Consider the following 21,044-nt stretch of genomic DNA (forward strand, 5'->3'; position numbering starts at 1 on the left):
AAATGAATTATAACGGCTGATCATCCTTAAGACTCAGTTTTAATGTCAGCTGCAGATATTGTGATTCTTTTGCAATAACACAAAAGAGGGAGCAACTTTTACACGCTGCATGACAGGATTTCAGAACTATCATGTTTAGATAAGATCACTGTAAATTTAAGTAGTATTTTGTAGCTTTGGTCTATTAATAATTACCATCTTTAGACTTTTACTTCACTTAAGAACTTTACCAGCACAGGAAGTTGACGCAGTGGGTCCTTCCACAGTGCGCTCATGTTTTGCAGAAGTGTGTTATTGTGCTTTCATTAGGCTTCTCTACAACTGGAGAGCGGATCTGTATTGATGTAATATTAGCAAACGGGTGAGGAAAGGTGGGGGGAGTCAGCTTAGGAGAAAGTTCAGAAACCACTGCCGGAAAAGAGCGCTGCATGGCGGGCAAAGGGAGAGTTTATTCGACCGGACAGGACCAGCTGCACGACTTTACAGAGTCGGACTCTGAACCAGAGGGGGTCCCTGCTCGGCTGGCGGGTACCAGCGGCCCCTCGAACAACCCTTTCCCCGGAGCCCAGGTCATCCACAGTGGACACTTCATGGTGTCGTCGCCCCACAGCGACTCCGCGGCGCGTCGGAGGAAGAGCGGCGGGTCGCTGCGGTACGACTCCGACACGGTGAACATGACGTGGTGCCAGACGTACCGGTACGGCCCGCTCAGCTCCGGGAGCCTGAGCATCGACCCCACTCTGACCCGCCTGTTTGAGTGCATGTCCCTGGCCTACAGGTGGGTTCCACCTCAGCTACCGTTTTATAGGCACGCGGATTTTTCTTTCTAAATGACCACATTTTATTATCAGATGTCTCTCTTTCACTGCACATAATCACTGAAGAGCAACCAGTCAGTGTTTTGTTTTGCATTGAAAGTTATGCTCCAAGTCAACAGCAATAGAAATATTAAGATAAACTTGCTGTAATCACTATACACCCCCCCTCCCCCCAAAAAGAAATAAAATAAAATAAATCAAATAAAATTCATTGACAAGTGCACATGTTTTAGGTGCCTCAAACAGCTGTACTGTAGGAACACAGAAAGTTGATGTTTTCAAACTAAAATCTGATAATTCTGTTGTTGTGGATGTGTTATCAGCCTCTTACACAACAGCCTGGAAAATCTTCACTGGAAACTGGACTTTGATTCTAGTTGGCAGGAAAAGAAAGATTACAGCGTAACTGAGGGAAAGGAGAGACTGTCTTGAAATGATGCCCCAGGGTTTTTGTCATATATTTACTGTAAAATGTTTGTTTTAATAATTTAATTTTATATGTTGTGTTTCTGAGAATATGTGAAACGCAGCCATGTAAAACTCCATTAAAAGCATGTTGAAGATGATTCACCTGGCTTCCTAGCAACTCCCCAAGCACCTCACATTAGGATATCTCTTCCCAGCACTCAGCAGGCGTGGGGATGTTAAAGAAAAAGTGCAAACAGGAAGAATCTGATGGGGTATTAGTCAAAATCAGGACATGTTTTCAACATGGGGTGAGGCGGTTTTCACCCAAGTGTCATTTCTGCAAGGCTGCCCATCTTATTTCTCTTTTTAGATTTTTCCCAGAAATGTTTTTTCAGCTGTATTTTTTTCTTTTTTTCTAGTGGTAAAATAGTTTCTCCCAAATGGAAGTCTTTCAAGGGTCTGGGGTTGCTTTGGAGGGACAAGATCCGTCTGAACAATGCAATCTGGAGAGCTTGGTTCATTCAGTGTGAGTTCACCACTCTTCACCTCCACTTCCAGCCAGTGCTATTTTTGTATTTTGTAAGTCCTGCTCCAGCAATTATAAATCCTCTTAAAGCTCATCTATGTACGTTCAAACTGCAAAGTTCCAAGTTTTTACTTGGAGAACATGTTCAAACTATTCAAAATGGTTTATGGTATGACTCTAGCTTTTCTCCTTATTCACTAACAGTACTCTATGAATTTGCTAATCTAGCTTTGCCCACATATCCAACCTCCAACAGCTGACACCAGCCTTTTTCTACTAAGCAATGACCAGTTCTAATAATGATGTTATTTAGACATACATATTTAGATTTTCATTGTTTTATGACCGTAAAAGCCTAATTCAAACTATAGCTCAATCATTAAGATAGTGAAGGAATTATAGCTATATGGTTGTGTCCAAGTGTCAAAATGGTAATTATTTTCCATTCTTTCAACAATTCGGGTGTTCATAGCTCCAGAAGACTAGCTAACATGGTGCTCCATAGAGCAAAGCGTAGACCAGCCCACAAATGGACTGGAAGCTCACTTGCCACAGAAGCCACCAGTTTCAGGAGTGCCAGGGCTGATAGTCCTAGGAACAGGGCTAACTCCTGGAGCTAGTAGCTTACTGAGTTCTCACTTGGTCTTTCTTCTGCTGTGTGCTAAGAGTTTACTTTTTTAGCTTCCAGGTTAGCTTCGTTCCTGACCCTGTCTATCCCAGTCCTCCTGGAACTAGTGGCTTCCGTAGTTAGCTCAAAGCGTCTTTTCACCTACCACTTCACACCAAATGCTACAACTCCTCACTCAGCCATGTTTTTGCTGTATGCGCAACATAGATTGTACTAACTTCTGCTCATGGCTTGCTAGCTAACTTCTTATTTCATTTGCTCCTCAACAGCGCATGCAAATTAGTTTTATAGTCCTATCCCACAAGTACTTGTGATTGGTCAATAGTCTATATAGAACATAAAGGCTGTCTGACCTCACCTTAAATTCTCAGCCATAGCACTGATGACTGATTTTTCTCATATCTCTTCTTACACCCTACATTTAGTTGATGTCAGGGATGTCTCTAGGATTTAAAGAAAGGGGGGCTTGGCCCTCAAAAGATAGCATAAAAGTTGTTCCTTACAGCCAGTGGTGAAATCATGATGACGATGATAATAAAGCAACATTGAAGAGCATTCATTGTAATGAACTCCAGTTACTGCAGTGTTACTTTAGACACAAAGATGTGTGGGACTTGAGGGGAGTTACCATGACTTCATGCTCCTGTTGAGTTCTTCTGGATACAATGATATTAATGGTAAATGTTTGAATACAGTGGTGAAAAAAAGTTTTCGGACATCCCATTCATTTGTAAGACATGTGCATTAAGAATCACTCTTAGGTCTTCAAGTGCAATTTCTTTTAGTACAGTCACAAACAAAAAAAATTAAAAATATTTCATGATAACATTTTTAAGGGGGCTTTAAAACACCCTAGGGCCTTCAGGCACCCCCTAAAAAGGCCTGAATATGCCCATGGTGGACATTTTAATAACTTTCCTTTTAGTGGAGTGAAACTTTAATCAAAAAAATAGAAGGAGAGCAACACAGTGAACATAAAGGAGCAGTTTAAAGAATTTTCTGTTAGCAGCAGCAGTCATTAAACTAATTCTGGTCTTCTGGATCTCCTCTGCTCAGATGTGGAGAAAAGGAAAAACCCAGTATGTGGGTTTGTCACCCCACTGGAAGGTTCAGAGGCAGAAGCTCATCGAAAGCCTGAAGTGAGTGATTTAATTAAGTGTTTAAGTGATTGAATGATATATATATATATTTTTTTTTTAAATTTTTTTGCAAGTAAACTTAAACTTAGATTTTCCTTCTCTGTGGTCCGCAGGCGATCATACTGGAGGGCAGCTACTGGAAGAGAAGAATTGAAGTGGTGATCAAGGAGTATCACAAGTGGAGGATTTATTATAAGAAAAGGGTGAGAACTCAACTTTTACACTACATCTTCAGCACGTGAACATAAAGAAACACAGTGAAAGTGAAACAGGATAGTTTTAAGTTGTCAAATCAAAGCTAATCCACCAAAAACATAGCAGGAGCATTAGGAGTGGTTGGACCAACACTTCAGAGTTTTCTGAGACCAAATAAAGAACATAATGTCAGGTTTGGTAACTTCGTTTGAAGACATTGATGATGGATGGTTCCAGTATCCTATCTGTGGAAAGGAGAAATCTCAACACCCAGCCAGATGAAAACCCGTCTAGGAGGTACATGTGTCATTTTCCATGTTTACCATAATAAAGACAGCAGAGACAGAAGGTTCATCACAAGGTGAAAATCTTTATAAGCCTCAAGAATAGAAAGGCTGCTCCACTTTAAAGGCTGAATAATTGGGATTTTTTTCCTTAAAAATAATTTAAAATGTTCTCATTTGTTGCGAGGGATAAAAGGAAGCTCCCCTATAAACAATCTGTCTCCTACATCAACAAGATCAAGTTTTTCTCCTTCAAATTAAGAGTTCCATGCTGGAATAACTTGGGTGAAATGTGTTGTTCGTTCCAACGTCCTGGTTTCTTAACAATAATATGCGACTCCCCAACATGGCAGCGTTTGGTATTTTATGTGGGCAAAAGAACAGCAGCGGCAGGTATGGAAGCTAGAAAAGAAGCGGACCAAAAATAGTTTCAGAAAAACCTAAAAAGCCTCGGCATCCTGCTAAAAAAGCAAACGACCAAAAACGGAAGAAAATGAGGATCAATATTGGAGAATCTTTTGCAGGGTGGAGAAATCTGAGCTGGAAAAGTTTCTCCTCGACACTCATTAAATTAATTTGTGTGACTGTATGGATGCATTAGTGGAGTAAATTGGAGGTCTGTTAGTTTACAACAACAAATGTAATGATGTTTGAGCCGAGTGAATACTGTGTTTGTCCTTATAAACTTATTAAATTACTATCAAATTAATATATTAAGTGAGACTAAGGGAAAACTACTGCTGCGTGGCATTTGTTGATTAGTGTAGCGTTTGATTACACTCTATGCTAACGTTACCTACGTGAAACTCTGCGAGGGGGAGAGAGGAAGAACGCTCTCCGTGTTTTTCTCTTTTGACTGCAATTCTGATTTGAAACTCTAGGTGTCAGTGCTACTTATTTTGCCTTTAAAGTAACACTACATATGTTTTGACCTTAAGAATCTGTGCTTTTGACTCATTTTCATGGCACACTGACAATCATCGTCACATCCCTGAGTCGTCATTGCCCTGCAACGTCCTGAGGCTGAGAAACCACACTCTACATCTCATGACATGACCAGCCATTTTGAACCGCACCATGGTTGATTGAGCAAAGAAACTCAAGGACAGTATTGGAAGAAGCAAGGAACAGAAAGAGAAAGTGACCAAGCAAGAGATGCGAAAAAAAAGTTAAAATCGGACTGACTTTTACTGGCTGGAGAGAGCTCAGAGAAGAGACAGGATACAAGATGGATGCCAAATTAGCCTTTGTTAGTCGGTGCCAAAGTGTGGAAATCTGCCAAGGTTTAGTAGCACTGCTTTAAGAGCCACAGCAGTTCTGAAAAACCATTCTTTGGACAGATGAAACTAAAATCAACCTGAACCAGAATAACAAGAAAAAAGGTGGTATGGAGAAGGCTCATGATTCAAAGCTCCAAACATCATCTGTAGTGTGGAACATGTGGAAGGGAAAAGTCCCCTTATTTCATCCTGATTAAACTGAATCCCACTTTTAAACAGTAGTAAATAGTAGTTTCCAGCAAGATTCATAGTTTGGTTTGGTTATATTAATTTGACCAGTTATCGATGAGTCCCTGAGGAGAACAGAAGTACATCTTAAAGAGATGTAATTCCCTTCATTAATTATATTTGATGGGTGTAGACTCTTTGTTTTTGGACCGGACTTTACATTTTTCTTATTTTCTTTTGCAGCTTCAGAAAAAGAAGGATGATATTTTATCAATGCTACAAGAGGTATGTGAAAAGACAAGTTTAATGGTTTAACTGTGTGTCTTTTTATAAGTTTTGGAAATGCCAGCAGGTACACTAATACTGATTTTGACCTTTGAAGGCTGAAGTTAGTCGACTGACCCACCTCACACCATGTGTGACCTGCTAACATTATTTATGCCTGAATGTAGTTTGAGTGAGCACATAAACACCAGTGTCCTCCAAGTGGCTATTTTTAGCATGTGGATTGCGCCTCCTTTGCTTAACTAAATGGGAAAAGAGAAGGAAAAAAACCAACTCAATCCATGCGTCACAGCCTGGCATTTAGAGACAGTTGACACACATTGACTCGCAGCAGTGACAATACCTGCAGCACTTCCTCTGGCGTTTATCTTTGTTCAGATAAAATGGTTGTAAAATTTAATATAATTTAATCAAATCTGACCTACTTTCGGCAGTGCTTTGTAAGAGCTGAGCCGCAGAGGGGGAGCCAGTTTGACAGTATACCCATGGGAGGTAGAAACAAAATATTTAGATGGAGGGAGGAGAGGTAGCAGGGAGGGTGAGGGACCTCATTAATGACAGCGTTCACCTGAGAATAGTGGGCAGCAACATGAGCAAGCCGGTGGGTAAGGAAGCTGAGGTGGCAGCCCATTAATAAAGCTGTTTTCCACCACTTTAGCACTGACGCCTTGTAGAGCACTTGAAAGGGTTCATATCAGCAGCTGACAGGTCAAAGATCAGTTAACCAGGTTTTTATGCTCCAGGTTCTCACAGTGTTATTGTTTGCATTCTTCAAGTTTTTTTTTTCTTAAAAGTTTGGAATGTGTGTTCAATGTTTTTAAAGGTTTTTTTTAACTGTGATGGACTGCATAAGATTGCAAATAATTTAAATATTTCATTATTTACATTACATAATGTCATTAAAGATTATTGACGTTTAAATTCAGTAATGAATGGCTGTGACCTGGAGGCAGAGCTCCTTAAAAACAGAGGCAGTTTTGCTGTGGAAGTTATTTTCATGTGGCTCAGAAAAATAACACACTGCTTTGACAAATTAACCTGTACAATACAAGAGGAAGATAAATAGATAAATCACAAACTCCACCACCTTCTCTGGGCCCTGTTCGGAAGATGTGTCACACTGGCTGCAGAGAATAGGGACCAATTAACATGTTATCTGCACACAGCTCCGTGTATCTGATGGTATGATGCTGCATTAATGCAAATGGCATGAGGAACGTGTGTATCTGTAAGGCCACCATTAATTCTGAGTAATTTACACAGATTTTGGAGCAACATGCAGCAGCTGCCATCCAGCCAATATATTTTTCAGAGAAAGCGTTTTTTATTTCACAACACAACACTAAACCACATGTTAGTAGAGTGGCCATGACCTGCCTACAGTCCAGACTTTGTTTATATGACATTGTTGTATTAGTTTGACCAGCTCCAGACTTTAAGAATGCTTGGCCACATGTCAGTCTGACTGAAACATGTCAGCTGATCCGACTGCTAATCTGGTCCGAAAGGAGTTTTAGTCCAATCAATAGGGGTGGTTTAAACCTTTTCATGATCAGATCAGCGAGAAAAAATAACCATGTATGCACATATTCCGTGAGATCTGTGGGTTACGTTGCTTCTGCTCATGCTTGAACCATGTAGAGGTTACGAGACGTGTCAAAAGCGTTACAAGCGTATTAAATCTTTCCTTCATGTAAACACTCAGCTGATGAGATCACTTTATGAAGCACCCTCGTAAACATGTTAGCTATAATCTCTGATCTGGCTGATTTCAATCGGATAGATTAAATATTTGTCCATGTAAGCGTAGCTAGTGTTGGAAATGTAACCATTCAAATGGCATGCTGCGCCTGCTCCAAAGCGCCATCTTTATGGAAAACAGCAGAATTTCTCATGAAGTCGCTCACAATTGCACTTATTTCTTTCTTTTAGCAGATGGTAAAATATGTCAGAAATTGTGAGTGAAATTGCCTCATCAAGACTACATGTTAATTTATAACTGCAGCATCATCTGAAAAAATCCCCATTCAAGTAAATTAAAGACGATATATATGCAGTGAATTCAATCCAATCCAGTTTAATTCAGTTTTTTTCTGGGGTTATAATATCAATTCACAACAAAGTCATCTCAAGATACTTTCACAGATACACTCTAATTCAGTCCAGTTCATTGCAGCGCAGTAATAATCCAATTCAAACAAATCCATCGCATCATCCACATTAGTTCAATTTAAAATAACTGAGTTCTTATAAGCCTAGCTAAGGAAACCAACAGATTTCATCAAATCTTGCCCTTGGTTCAAATCTCCCCATCCTGAGCATGTAGAGGATAGCAGGTGAAGGATAGAAGTAAGGGGCCATTTGCTTCGACAGGTTGGGTGTGGAGAGGACAGGACAGAGGGGTCCACAAGCACCGTAACTCTAAACCAGGGATACCTGCTAAGAAAAAAAAGAAGTACAGGTTAATGACACAAATTTTTCATATATTTATAAATACAGAATAAAGAAAAAAAATAGAGGGAAGTGCTCGGTGCATCATGGGACGTCCCCCAGCAGTGTAAGCCAATCGCAGCATAAAAAGGGAAGACTAAGAGAGTCACCCAAGTCAGCCCAAATAATAAGCTTTATTAAAAAAGGAACATTTAAGCCTAATCTTAAAGGTGGTGAATGTGTCTACTTCCTTATTCAGTTTACCTGTAAGATTATCTCCCACAGAGAAAGTTAGAAGTGGCAGAACATCCTGAATGTTTTTACAGTCATCATGTTGTTGACCATACTTTGAATAACTCAGTTACATGTGCATGTTACTGGGACAAAGATGCTCACGCAATTGTTCATGTTACCATGCTGACTAAAAACAGTTCGGAAAATAAGAAGAGACAAAGCGGCCTTCAAACACTGAACAGCTGAGTGTCATCTCATCAGTGCCCTGAGAGGACTTTGTTGTGAATTGGTGCAACACAAATAAAGTTGAATTGAATAAAGCAGAAATGTTGTATAAAACAAGAATGAAAAAATATCTCACTCTCACTTTATTTTCATCAAGAATCAATGCTGACCTTTACACAAAGGTCGGCACTGACTGTTCTACTATATAGGAACATGCTAAAAAATAAATAAAATGGAAAAAAATCAGCCTTGTACAGAGAGTACCAACAGTTTTGGAAACGGTGTTGTATAACACTCAACTTACAGCCCTCATCTTAAAACTCAGTCAGTCTGAGTAAAAATTACAGCCAAGCTAACAGAATCAAATCATGATAAAGACGGCAGCATAACCCGTAAGCTGTCTGTAATTTCTTATAAATGGAGTGTTACCGTTGACTTTTAACCAGACAAACAATGTGGCTCCGGTGATGCAACCACTTTGTTTGAGTCTGAAATACTGGAAGAACCACTGGACGGGTTTCCACGAATCTTTGTACAGACATGAGCTGTCCCAGAGTAGAAACTGTCTGATCCATTGAATTTTACTGAAGTGCCAACATGATGTTGACATATTTGGTTCACCATGAAAGGCCTTGCATGGACTGTTATATAAGATATTCATGGTTCCTTAAAGATAAGATGAATCGGTAGCTGTGATTTATAACTTAAAGAAGCTTATAAAAGTGCTTGTTGTGCATCCGTTTATCAAATTTAGAGTAATTTGCATCACCTCATGTTTTATTTGTAAGTTGTGATGTACCACTGAGTTGCTGGAAACCCTGCAGAAAAAAAATGTAAATCACATTTAAAAGTGAGAAATTTGAAGATTCATAAGTGTTTGTGGTTTCCCCCCCTCATATTAGTAGAGCAGTTTGGCCTGGCTGAGGCTTCAGGTCTTCCTGTTTGCATGCACGTGTGTGAGACTCCCAGAATTAGGTCAGGGACAAAAGGCTGCCACTCTTATTGAAATTGTGAGACATGAAAATAAAGCCACATAATGAAAACCTGTGAGTGGCTTGTGTTTTTGAACAATATGTCAAAACCACTTTTTCATAATGTGCCACACACACGCATGCATGCAAACACAGTAGACTTCTAAGGAGGGGATGTCGTCTGCTCAGACGTAATCAAAACAGTTTCCGGCTCAATCTGTGCTTCCCTATAAGAGTGGCTCCAGAGCTAGAGTGGAAGAATATTGGGGTGAAACAAAGCATCTTTCACAGAGGAAAAAGACTGGGTGAGAAGCTTCATTTTACTTGGTTGCGGTTAGTTTAGGGGAAAATGCTATAAATTGTTTCTAGCTGGCAAGATGTGATACATGTTTTTCTGTTTATCATGTTCAGATGGCTGTTGAATATTTTTCTTTAATGTTGGTATTTTAGTCTCTTGAGTTGTAATTGTAAGCATAATCTGATCCACTAATTTTGCAAAGGACTAAGAAGTTAGAGCTCATTGTTTCTCTGTGATGTGATGCTGACATGTTACTACTGTTTCTATAGAACAGCATGATGCACATGCACAAATGGGGATAATCAAATTCCATCAATGCATCCTTTTGCTCAGCTCTGTCTGTAGAGAGCCCTCTGATGGCTGGACAAGGCACTGACTTAGTTTGCCTCTTGATGGATCCTATAAGTGTTACAGGAGTGTTGTAAGTCTTGGCTGATGTGTTTCAGGGTCAGATCTGCCAGGCCAAGCTGGAGAAACGGGCCAATCAGATCTACCAGGAACCCGAGGCGGCCCCAGTGGAGGTCCACATGTTTGATCTGGATTGCCTTCTGTCCGACATCTCCGACACACTGTTCACTATGACACAGAAACCTTGTCCCTGGGCCAGTGACCGACACAACAGTGGGTAGTCCAAACTCAGAAGTTTTCAGGGTGATATTTAGCTGTAACTTCTGGCTCAAATGACACAAACTTTTTACAAACAAGAATAACTGAAGAACATTTAAAGCTGTTTCTTAGTTTGTGCCTTACTATGGACAAAGTTTCACATCAACATATCTTTTGCCAAGGATTCAATAGCTAATGTGTTTTTCTCATTTAGTGGTCATTTTTCCCCTCTAACTTTAAACATGTCCATTGGTTATGTAGCTTTGACTTGTGACTAGCTTATCTTAGCATAGCATAAAACTGTAAACCAGCTAGCTGAATCTGTCTAATTTCATAATGTCTATTTGCAACTCTTAAGTTCAGTAAAATCCCTGTGGACTGTAGCTTCTTTGAGTTTTTGCTGGTTGCTTTTAGGTCTACCGTTTCACCCAATTTTCATTTTTAAACTCAGCTAAGTCAGTAGTTGTGTAATACTGACAGATGTGAGACAGATGTATTCTTCTACAACATTTCTTAAAGTTGGAACATAATAATGTGTTGAAACATCTAGCTTTGATGCCTTAGGAAGATAAAGTAAATGTCTGCAAATTTATTTAAAATCAGTTTGTTGCAGTTTATGGTTTAGATGAAGCACATTTTTCTCTTTAAGTCAGTAAGATGCTTTTATGCAATCTAACCACGCATCAAACATCGTTAGCATTAATTCTAGTGATACACAAGACACAATGTTCAGCACTGCTAGGTGAAAAAAAATTTAACAGATTACAAAATTAGTGATTGCAATTCATCCGCGATTAATTGAACTGAGTCATGTGAACTAGTAACATCCGTGCACAGTCCAAGTTAAAATATTGTAATCTTCTGGCAAGTCAACATCTTAATCAAATATACCTGACAAACTGTTGAATTTCTATGTCCTCTTTCTCTCCAGCATACACCAGCAATGCTGATATTATTCAACCTGGTCTGACTCCTCTGCAGCCCAACCTGGATGATTTCATGGATATACCAGGTAACCTCTACCCATCATCCATCTTTGTGATGGGATCCTCACATGTTGAGGATATTAGCAGATATCCATCCATCTGTTTGTCTGGCAGTTGAGTACTCAGCATGTTGCATCTTTCTTGAAAGACTTGAATAGAGATGTCACACATTTTTTTAGCCTGAGAATGAGGCAATTATTCTACAAGATGTCAAACAAGATCAAGTTGTGTTTAAATCATGTAAGATTTAAATGCTTAACACAGATGTTACGATATAATTGTTTTCTTAAAAGATGCTAATATTATGTGTCTTTGTTTAATTATGTGCCTGTCAGAGTTTAAAGTGATAGGGTTGAGCTGAAAGCATGAGAAATGGGAAGTTTAGCCACCATTTAGGTTTAAATGCAGAGACAACATTTTAAAAGATGCAGCAAATTTTATTCATGTGCACAAGTTGAATTCAAAAACAGTTTTGTTTATTGATTGATCTCAGAAGGATGCCCCTCAGAGTCTAGACATATGGTAGATGATCAGAGTGGCAGATAATTCTGATTCTAAGAGGCAGAGATGAGGCAGGGTGAGTGAAAGCCAGCCTTGAGAGAGAAAAAGAAAACAGAAGACAGTTTCAGTGCATGAAGATCAGACTGACCATATTGAACTTGTTCATAAGCTTCACGATGAAGCTTGAGATGTGATGGAAATGACCAAATATGAAAATATAGGTGCAGACTCCTTCTATAAGTTTATATGTTAATACTAAGGCTGTCAAGAACAACGCTTTAACAGTGGCAAGTGATTTATATAAATGAATTACGTTAACATTTTTAACGCATGTACGGCATGACAAGCCCAATACATCCATCGTTTCTCTGTGATGACGGCGGGACATGAAGGGGTAGAGGCATGATGGAACAAGATGAGCCGGCTGGCTCTGTGGATGGATTTGAGGAAAAACAATGTGCGTGGCCGCTCTGTGGTCTTCTCTGTGTCTGTGCAGCTGCCTCCTCTTCTCCTTGTTCTCTCCTGTTCTGTGAATCATGACAGCTGTCAGTGATCAGCTGATCAGTTTTTATGGCCAATAAGAGAACCGTCTCTCTTGCTGCATCTGTTTATCGTTCCACTGAGAAGGAGGAAACTAGCGGTTCATGGTTCACACCGGCACATATTTACACCAAAGTATTGTTCTTGGTAGGACCTTCTCTAACACAGTAGCTGACAGGTGGTAGAAAGGATTCATACTTCAGCTATGCAGGGGTGGGTCTATAAAGGTTTTGATGGGGGGCAAGCAGGGGCACTGGTGGGCACAAATGAGGCCTTTTTTTTAAAGGTTTAGATGTTATGAAATATTGAACTGATTATTAAAGCTAAAGGGATCATCTAATGTAAAAAAAGTGAAAAAATTACAGCCAATGATATGTTTTTATCATTTTTATCAACAGTTGTTTACTTTGGTTGATCCTGTGCTGTATGACTTTTATCACAGCTGCACAAAGACTTACAGTTCACGCTAAAAGAAAAATGCCTTTTTAGCCAGATGATCGGTTTTATCAGTTTCTTCATCAATGTTTAACTTCAGTTGTCACATCTAGTGGTTTTATAGAAGATACCTTCATTGAAGATAGTTGGTGAGATGTATTATATTTCTGCATTATGATCTAGAACATGATAAAGATGCAGAACAACATATAGAAGTACATTACATGCTACATTTACTGATCCGTTGACATCTGACGTTTACCCGAGGGAAGGTCAGTTAAGAGTACATATTTGTAGCTCGTCCTGTTGATACAATACAGTAAAATCGGGCACATTTCAGGAATAGTTGCAAATGGTGATTAAGCATAATTAATTAATTTGTGAGCATTGATTAATCTTATTAAAAATGTAAATAATTTGAGCCTAGTTAATACTTGATATAATGATGGCTAACAACATCAGGATAGAAGAGGAGCTTCAGGCTGGTTTTCTGGCTGGTTCTGAAGGCTATGGCCATGTGGGCTTTGTGATGGTCTTGGTTTAACAATTCAGCTGTCCTGTTGCCACAAGTCAGCAGATCCTGCTGGTGTAACATATGTGTGTGTGCGCGTGTGTGTGGCAGTGTTTGCTTTCACATCACTGGCAGGTATTAGATATCAGCTGTCTCTTTTGGTCGCAAGGTCCAGAGAGTTAATAACTGAGTGACACAAGAATAAGATTAATTCATGCACAGTGTTCCTCTGCTACTCCTAAATGGAAGTACAGCATGTTAAGCCAGAAGTTTTGTTTTCCTGAGGTGAAAAGAAAGATATTTTGGTATGTATCTTAAACCAAGATGTCATTGTGTATTCAGCATACTGTGTAAGTTAATGACAGCTCAGGGAAAGTCTGAATCCATGTTTCGCCAGCCAAAGCGACTAAGTTTATATTTGTTTGTGGTGGTTGTGTTTTTAATACAGTTAAAGAAACTTTTACTTTTTTCCCCACACATGGCAGCTTGCCACAATCAGTTGCCAGCATGGCTTCTAAAAATGTGACCTGGCAGATAGAAAACAAATACCTTGAATGAGTGCCACATATAGAAGGCTTCACAATATTTCAGATGGTGGCATACTGGGGTTTTGGTTGTGTGTTGTATTTCTGACATGAAGCCATCTCTGAGATATCAAACAGCAGACTGACTTTAATCCTTTGATGCAGATTTTCTACATTTTTAACTTATTGAAAAGAAAAATTTATGTATATATTCTGATTAATATTCTAATATAGAGGTCTTTTAATCAAATATTCAGATCTTCCTTTTGCATTTAGTTAAAAAATAATTCACTTTTTATTCCCTGAAGTTTTATAAAGCCCTATAAAAAAGACCTTATAATTGCAAGTCTTTGATTCTTGTAGCACTGTAGCCTGCCTGAAAAGATTTGTATGCTTTGTATATGTCTTATTCTTGAACTTCAGTTTAATGCTGGGCCTATGATATAGCTGTGTACCTCACCTTGTAGTCTACAGTGAAGCTACCATGTAGTTTGACATAAATCTTTAACAAAAGCAGACACTAACACCTGTGATCTGTCCACTTGGCATGCTGATTTACAGCACACCCTGTTTTGCTTCAATACAATGCCCCCGTAGAATAAAATGTGCAAGGCTGTTGTGTTGTATCAGATTTGCTAACATAATAACCAGTATTCTGCCTGCAGCTATTTTCTTGTTTTCAAAGCGCTGTCAGTCCGTGCATACACACGCTTCAGCACTCATACATACAATCTCTAATATCTTTCCTTTTTTATTTATTTATTTGATGTAGCTATTTAAAAAAAAACTCTTCACACAGTCATGCAAACATGCTGGATTTACTACAAGTAACTGTTTTTTTCAGAGACCATTATTTAAAACAGTGACAAAGGCCAGAGAATTAGACAAAATAAGAACATGGCCACACAGCTTACATTTGCATACATACAACTTAATAAACCACAAGCCTTCTTTAGCAATGTCCTTTGGACAGATGGAGCAAAAGTGAAAGGAGTATGGCCAAAATGCACAGTGCCACATTCAGTGAAATCAAACAAAGCCTAACAGCACAAACAACTCATACCATTTGTTAAGCATGGTGGTGGAGGGGTGATGATTTGGCTTGGTTTGCTGCTACAGGACCTAAACAGTTTGCAGTTATTGAGTTGCCCTTGAACTTTTTACACCAAAGTATTCCAAAGGCAAATGTGAGACCATCCGACATCTAAAGCTTGGCTGAAAATGGGTCATGCAACAGGACAATGATCCCAACCATTCCAGCAAATATACAGTCAAAATGTTGCAATGGCCCATTCAAAGTCCAGAGCTAGACCGGGTTGAAATGCTGTGGTGAGAACTGCACATAAAAACTCACTAATGGGCAAAATGTTTTCTATATTAATTTGTGGTGGTTTTTGCTTGTCTCCTATAAGATTTGATACACACCAAGGGGGGTTAAACAACTTTGAGAACTTAATTTGACCTTGAAATCCAGCTAATGTTGTTTTAACATTAGAAGAATCACTCCCTGCTGGTTATTAGACTGAATGCTGGTTCAATAACTTGTTTAAGCTTCATTTTTTAAGCCTGGTGACTATCTTTTATAAATGGAATATGACTTTAAAAGCAGTGTTTTCTGTTTCTGTTTACATATCTTTGGTTTTGTAACTTGACAGAGTTGAAAGCTGAACTGATAAATCATTAATACTGCCTTGCCTCAGATGTGTTTGTGCATGTATATTCTTGCCAATAAATAAAGAGACAACAAAAAGATTGGATACATACCAAAAATACTTCTGGGAATATTTACAAAAAAACACTTGTGTAGTTTTTCCACCAGAGAGCACTGTCTTACTTTCCTCTTTGGGCATCCTTGACCAAAAAAAGAAAGAAGAAAAAAAAAAAAGAAGTTGAAACTGAAATAATCTGTATCAGGATAGGTTTTTGATTTGCATAGTACATTCCCTTGACATGTAGTATGTATATATATATATATTTTAACTCCTAAATATCAGTGTTGGCATCAGTACTGTACTGTTTTCTCATCCAAACAATGTTTTGCAGTTATTTCAGTTCTCCTGCAGCCTGATTAACACTTTGTGTGTGGTTTTCACAGATATCTTTATGAATTATCGGGGCCTGCCTACAGAGCAAAGTGGTTTTGCTAACAGTGGCTATTTTGAGAGCTCATCCAGCACAGTGTTTGCTCCAATTTCCACCCCTGTGGCAACAGCTCCTCACCTACTTATTGATGCCCAGCTGGCTCAGGTAGCCTTGATCCCTTTCTGAGTGCTGCAGAAACTTCAACCAATTTATTCAGTAATGTCGAGTGTATCTTCATATATCCGGCTAATCTGTTTTCTTTCTATTTATCCCAGCCCTCCACATCCAACACTCACTCAGACCCGACCAGGCTGAACCAGGATTGTGGTGAATACCACACAACCAGCATCGTATCAGGAGCCATGCCATATGACCATCAGTCATACCATGATGTGCCTGTTTCTATTGCTTTTACCAGCAACACTGATCAGCCGGCATCTGCAAGTGCTCCTTTTTTGCATCCACTGCCATGCCAAAAGTTTGGCTACTACACCGCAACAAGCAGTGTGGCCTCCACTGTCATCACTCACACTGCCTCTTCCATGGGCGCTCAGGGCTCAGGACACCAAGTTCATGGCTACCCTCATGCAGGAGAGGCATACTCCCAGACTCACTGCCCGTCTCTCAGTTACTCAGCTGTCACATCAGACTCAGCCCACACAGCCCTCCCTCCTGTCACAGCAACCCATTGCTTCTCAGTCCCAGAGCTAGTGACTATTTCAGGGCTCAAAGGGAAGCACAAGCAAAAGACAGCAGGAGTAAGGACATCTGGACCCTCTGTAGTGCCATCTGGCCCACTGTCCACTGCTCCCATGCCTACTAGCTGCCTGGCTAAACTGCTCTCCTCCAGTGCAAATGACCGTGAGTGTGTTCAGTCACATGGTTTATCTCCTACATCAGTTAATAACCTTTAAAAGATTAACATTTGTTTTATATGCTTTCAGGAAAGCCAACAATTGGACTTAATAACACCACAGTAGCGACAGCCAAAGGTCAGAGATCAACATCTACTAGCTCTTTGGTGAGCCTGTCATGAAATTTTTTACAAGTGTTGACATCTTTGAACAGCAACTCAACATCAAATTTATAAATTTTAGAGGAGGAGTTCCACAAATTCTGTTATATTTTCTTGCTAATATAGATTAAGACATTACAAGCTTTGTTATCACTCATGTCTGCTCACAGGTTAGCAGGTTAGTATAGCTTCATTTAAGGCTGAAGGAGAAACAGTTTGTCCTGGCTTTACTTGGGAAAGTGTTAGTAAACGTGTATAATACTTTTTTTGCATAGTATTTGATTGATATAGAACTTAAAATGTAAAATTCAAAAACTATTTTACAAGAAATTCAGATATTTCCTCTTTGCGAAGCAACTACTTTAGCTTAGCTTGACTTAGCTTAGCTTAACTTGCATCACAGGTTACAAACCGATGGGGGACAACAAACCTGGCTCCAAAAGTCATAAAATTCATATATAAACAGCTACTTTAGCATCCATATTGTATTTATATTTTATGCCATTTTTTTACCACTAATTTAATTGTACTTGATGTTTGCAGAGTGTAATATAAAGCATAAACATGTGTCGCAAAATATATAAATATATCTCAAATCTAGTCATTTCTTTGTGTTCCAGTAACCTTTGCTGATGATTTAAAATAAAGAAAAGTATTATATATTGTGCTCTAATTTGTTCAACATAACTTTGTTGTCATCTCTAACTGGACCTTATTTGCCATTCAGCCAACAAACAGCAGTCATGTTGGTGGAGTTTCCTCACAGCTGCAGCATGGAACCACTTGGCCTGCAGTGTTGACACCTCTGCTCAACCAAAGTACCACCCTAAGCCACAGCGGAGCCCACATTAGCACCTCCAGGGGCTCAGCGGCCTCTGCCCTGCTTACCCATGGCTCCACAAACAACGGCTCAAACCTCCTCATTCCAAAGACTGAGAAGCTATCACCTGTGCAGCTCTATGGCACAGATAGGAGCAGCTTGACCGGTATGTCGTCACCACTTTAGTGAAACATATGTCACCAGCACTTGTAAATTATATGTTGTGAAGATATATATTGCTTTTTTTCTTTCCACAGTTTAGTGGAAAGTAGGAGTAAAATATGGATGCTAATCATTCAACAGCATCTAAGTAATTGTTTTAGGTAAATGCTATTGTTTATATCTTTGTTTCTTTTAGTTAATTTTACAAAACATCCAGGAAAAACATCTCCACCAAACCCTTTGGACAAAGTCTCCAACCCAGAGTCCCCACAGTCAGGCTTTTCAGGACATGGGAAGCTAGAATCAAGTAAGGTAGGACATCCTCACTCTTTTAGATATAAGCATAAATAAGTTTTTGTTAAGTGAAAAATACAGGAAGCTCATCTGCTGGGTTGATGCTGGGGTGAATTGTGATTTATGTACATATTTATGGGCTCTGGTGTCTGCAGCAAACGGATTCCAGGAGGATAACTCACATCTCAGCCGAGCAGAAGAGGCGTTTTAACATCAAACTGGGATTTGACACTTTACATAACCTTGTGACAACACTCAGCTCTCAGCCAAGTATAAAGGTACTGTGAAAAGAGGTGCAGCTGCATAACAGATAAATGTGCTGAAAGGTGGAGGCAGCAAACATCAGAGTGGTGGAGCCTCTGAAGAGCTTAACTGGAAAACGACAGCACATGACTGAAGAAACATATCATACGAAATGGAACGTCGTAACATTGAGAATTTAATAATTATGGCCAGTAGTTGACATTTTGTGATCTCTCTGTGTTCTGGCTTAGATTAGCAAAGCCACCACATTGCAGAAGACGGCTGAGTACATCAGTAAGATGCAGCAAGAGAGAGCCCAGCTACACGAGGAGGCTCAGAGGCTCAGAGAGGAGATCCAGCACCTGAACTCTGCCATAAAGTGAGACTTTTAGCAAAGCTCAGCTTCTGTGAATCTCAGTGAGAATGGATTTAATTTTGCTTTACCATCTGTCAGGATGCGATTTATATAAAAAGTACGATGAGGTGATTGTTTGTCTTCACTGTTTGGGCCAAAATTGCAAACATATCCTTCTTTTCCCACTGACATGAAGATTCCCTTCACTCATTTTGTCTTTTCATGCAGTGCTTGCCAGCAGCAGCTACCAGCCACTGGAGTTCCCATTACACGGCAGCGCTTTGACTACATGAGACAGAAGTTCAGAGAGTACGTCCGGGCTCAGACACTGCAAAACTGGAAGTTCTGGATCGTATCCTTAAAAGTGCAAAAATACCCAAAGTTTATTGAAACGTTGCATTAAAACTTTCCAGATGTGAGCTTTGCGCATATTTGAATTTTAATACTATGGTTTTAGCTCATGAAAAATTAAAAATTAGGTCAATAAGCAGAGATAATAAATGTATAGGTGATGCATAAACATTAGTACCTTTATAGCTCTTTACTTAACAATTGCATCGACCGTTTTTTTAAGCATGTTGGGTCCTTGTGGAAAATATCAATAAAACCAGAGTGTAATGATATGCATGAGTAATTTAAGCCCTATATTTTAAAGATGCTACAAAGATTACATCAAACATTTAAACAGAAATACTCAATTTGAATTCAGTGCAAGCAGCATATAAAAAATCCCCCTTTCTGTTAAAGACAGGGAGGTTCATCACAGTTAAAGATTGCATGGATTAATAGTTTAACAGGTGTATACTGATGTCTGTCAGCACCAATGAATAAATACAGGATTCAAATATGTTCTCTAGTTTTTGTGGATATGAGGTTGTATCTAATCCTTTACTGTTGTTTCCTTTTTATCACAGGCAAGATAAGAGCAGATTGTTATTCTTTTATCTTTATGTTTGAGACAAAACCCCTCTACTGTGTTTCCTCACCATGAATATTGATGGTTTTTTTAATAGCTTCTTGAGAGCTTTTGCATTCATCTCGGTGGAGATATTCTGAATTAATAGATAGTCCAATAGATTCAATGGTGCCAATTCACCTGCTTTTAATGGACTGAAATAACCAATTAACCATTGGAAAACTGTTTAAAGCTTGTTAATGTCTACTGTAGGAAACATCCGGCATGTGTAAGGTAGATAGTTAAGATTCACACATGGTAGTCTTTATTATTATTATGTCATGATTTATTAATAATAGGAAAATTATATAAATTACATTCACAACATTAAATACATCATTCCTTAACTTCTTATCAGTTCAGTATCATTATTGAGCCTCTGTTTGAGTCCTATAATGCCATGGTGTCCACTGCCAGTGTGGAAGACCTGTGTCGCTCCACTATGTCCTGGCTAGACCAGCACTGTGCCCTGCCTGCATTAAGACCCAGTGAGTTCACAAAGCAGATCTTAACCCATTGTTCCACAACTACCCACCACTTCATCAATGCTGCTATAAATTCTTATGTTTTCCATAATCATATCATATTGGCTACAATTATGTTTTTTATTTTTTTCTACTGTCTTTTATGTCCCCCTCAGTGGTTCTGAGTTCACTCCGTCTCTTAAGTACCACCACAGCAATCCTGACTGACCCAAGCCTACTGCCAGAGCAGGCCACACTCGCCGTCACTCAAAGTGACCCTGCTGCTGCCATGGACAACTCCTTACAGCCTACTGCTCGGCAGTAGAATTCATCCTTTGATGAGCCTTTGAGGAAAAGACTCAATGGAAACCCATCGCAAGGAGCAGAACCACTACCAGTTTGAGAGCCAACACTCAGCTCCAGGACAGCTAGTAATACATAGTCACCACCTATTTTCATCATCCATGAATCATGAGAACTAAACCTCATAGTTAAATCAATATTTAACATGCAGTATCTGTGATGTACAACCTTTTTGAGCTTTAAATGAAGATTTCAGTTGCTGTAACAGTGATCATTTAGTTAATTTTATGTTTGTTGAATAGCCTAAAAATGATAACACTGGTTACCAAATGCAGGTATTTTCAATTCCTTTGACATCT

At 39.2% G+C, this 21,044-nt stretch overlaps 1 protein-coding gene across 2 annotated transcripts; it reads left to right on the top strand.

Annotated features, from left to right (window-relative positions):
* The first annotated feature begins 251 nt into the window (after positions 1-251).
* On the top strand, positions 252-21,039 carry LOC121654967 (carbohydrate-responsive element-binding protein). Of its 2 annotated transcripts, XM_042009354.1 has the most exons (17): positions 256-778; positions 1,646-1,752; positions 3,437-3,519; positions 3,633-3,722; positions 5,690-5,731; positions 10,336-10,510; positions 11,427-11,507; positions 16,088-16,239; positions 16,350-16,935; positions 17,019-17,095; positions 17,817-18,075; positions 18,268-18,383; positions 18,521-18,643; positions 18,860-18,987; positions 19,192-19,315; positions 20,277-20,406; positions 20,559-21,039. In XM_042009354.1, the coding sequence occupies exons 1-17, from the start codon at positions 429-431 to the stop codon at positions 20,705-20,707; spliced, it is 2,772 nt and encodes a 923-aa protein (XP_041865288.1). In that variant the 5' UTR covers positions 256-428; the 3' UTR covers positions 20,708-21,039. The 2 variants fall into 2 exon arrangements, with proteins under 2 accessions (XP_041865289.1, XP_041865288.1); XM_042009355.1 differs by lacking the exon at positions 20,559-21,039 and having other exon boundaries at positions 252-778; positions 20,282-20,382.
* The last annotated feature ends 5 nt before the right edge of the window (positions 21,040-21,044 follow it).

This window comes from Melanotaenia boesemani, chromosome 15 (assembly GCF_017639745.1).
Source record: "Melanotaenia boesemani isolate fMelBoe1 chromosome 15, fMelBoe1.pri, whole genome shotgun sequence".
Classification (NCBI taxonomy): domain Eukaryota; kingdom Metazoa; phylum Chordata; class Actinopteri; order Atheriniformes; family Melanotaeniidae; genus Melanotaenia; species Melanotaenia boesemani.

What these genes read in the sequence shown, in the direction of transcription:
- LOC121654967 (XM_042009354.1), top strand. Translation starts at nt 429, where the DNA reads ATGGCGGGCAAAGGGAGAGTTTATTCGACCGGACAGGACCAGCTGCAC. An exon ending in TTTTATCAATGCTACAAGAG is followed by an intron (nt 5,732 to 10,335) that starts GTATGTGAAAAG and finishes GATGTGTTTCAG; the next exon opens with GGTCAGATCTGCCAGGCCAA. An exon ending in TTGATGCCCAGCTGGCTCAG is followed by an intron (nt 16,240 to 16,349) that starts GTAGCCTTGATC and finishes TATTTATCCCAG; the next exon opens with CCCTCCACATCCAACACTCA.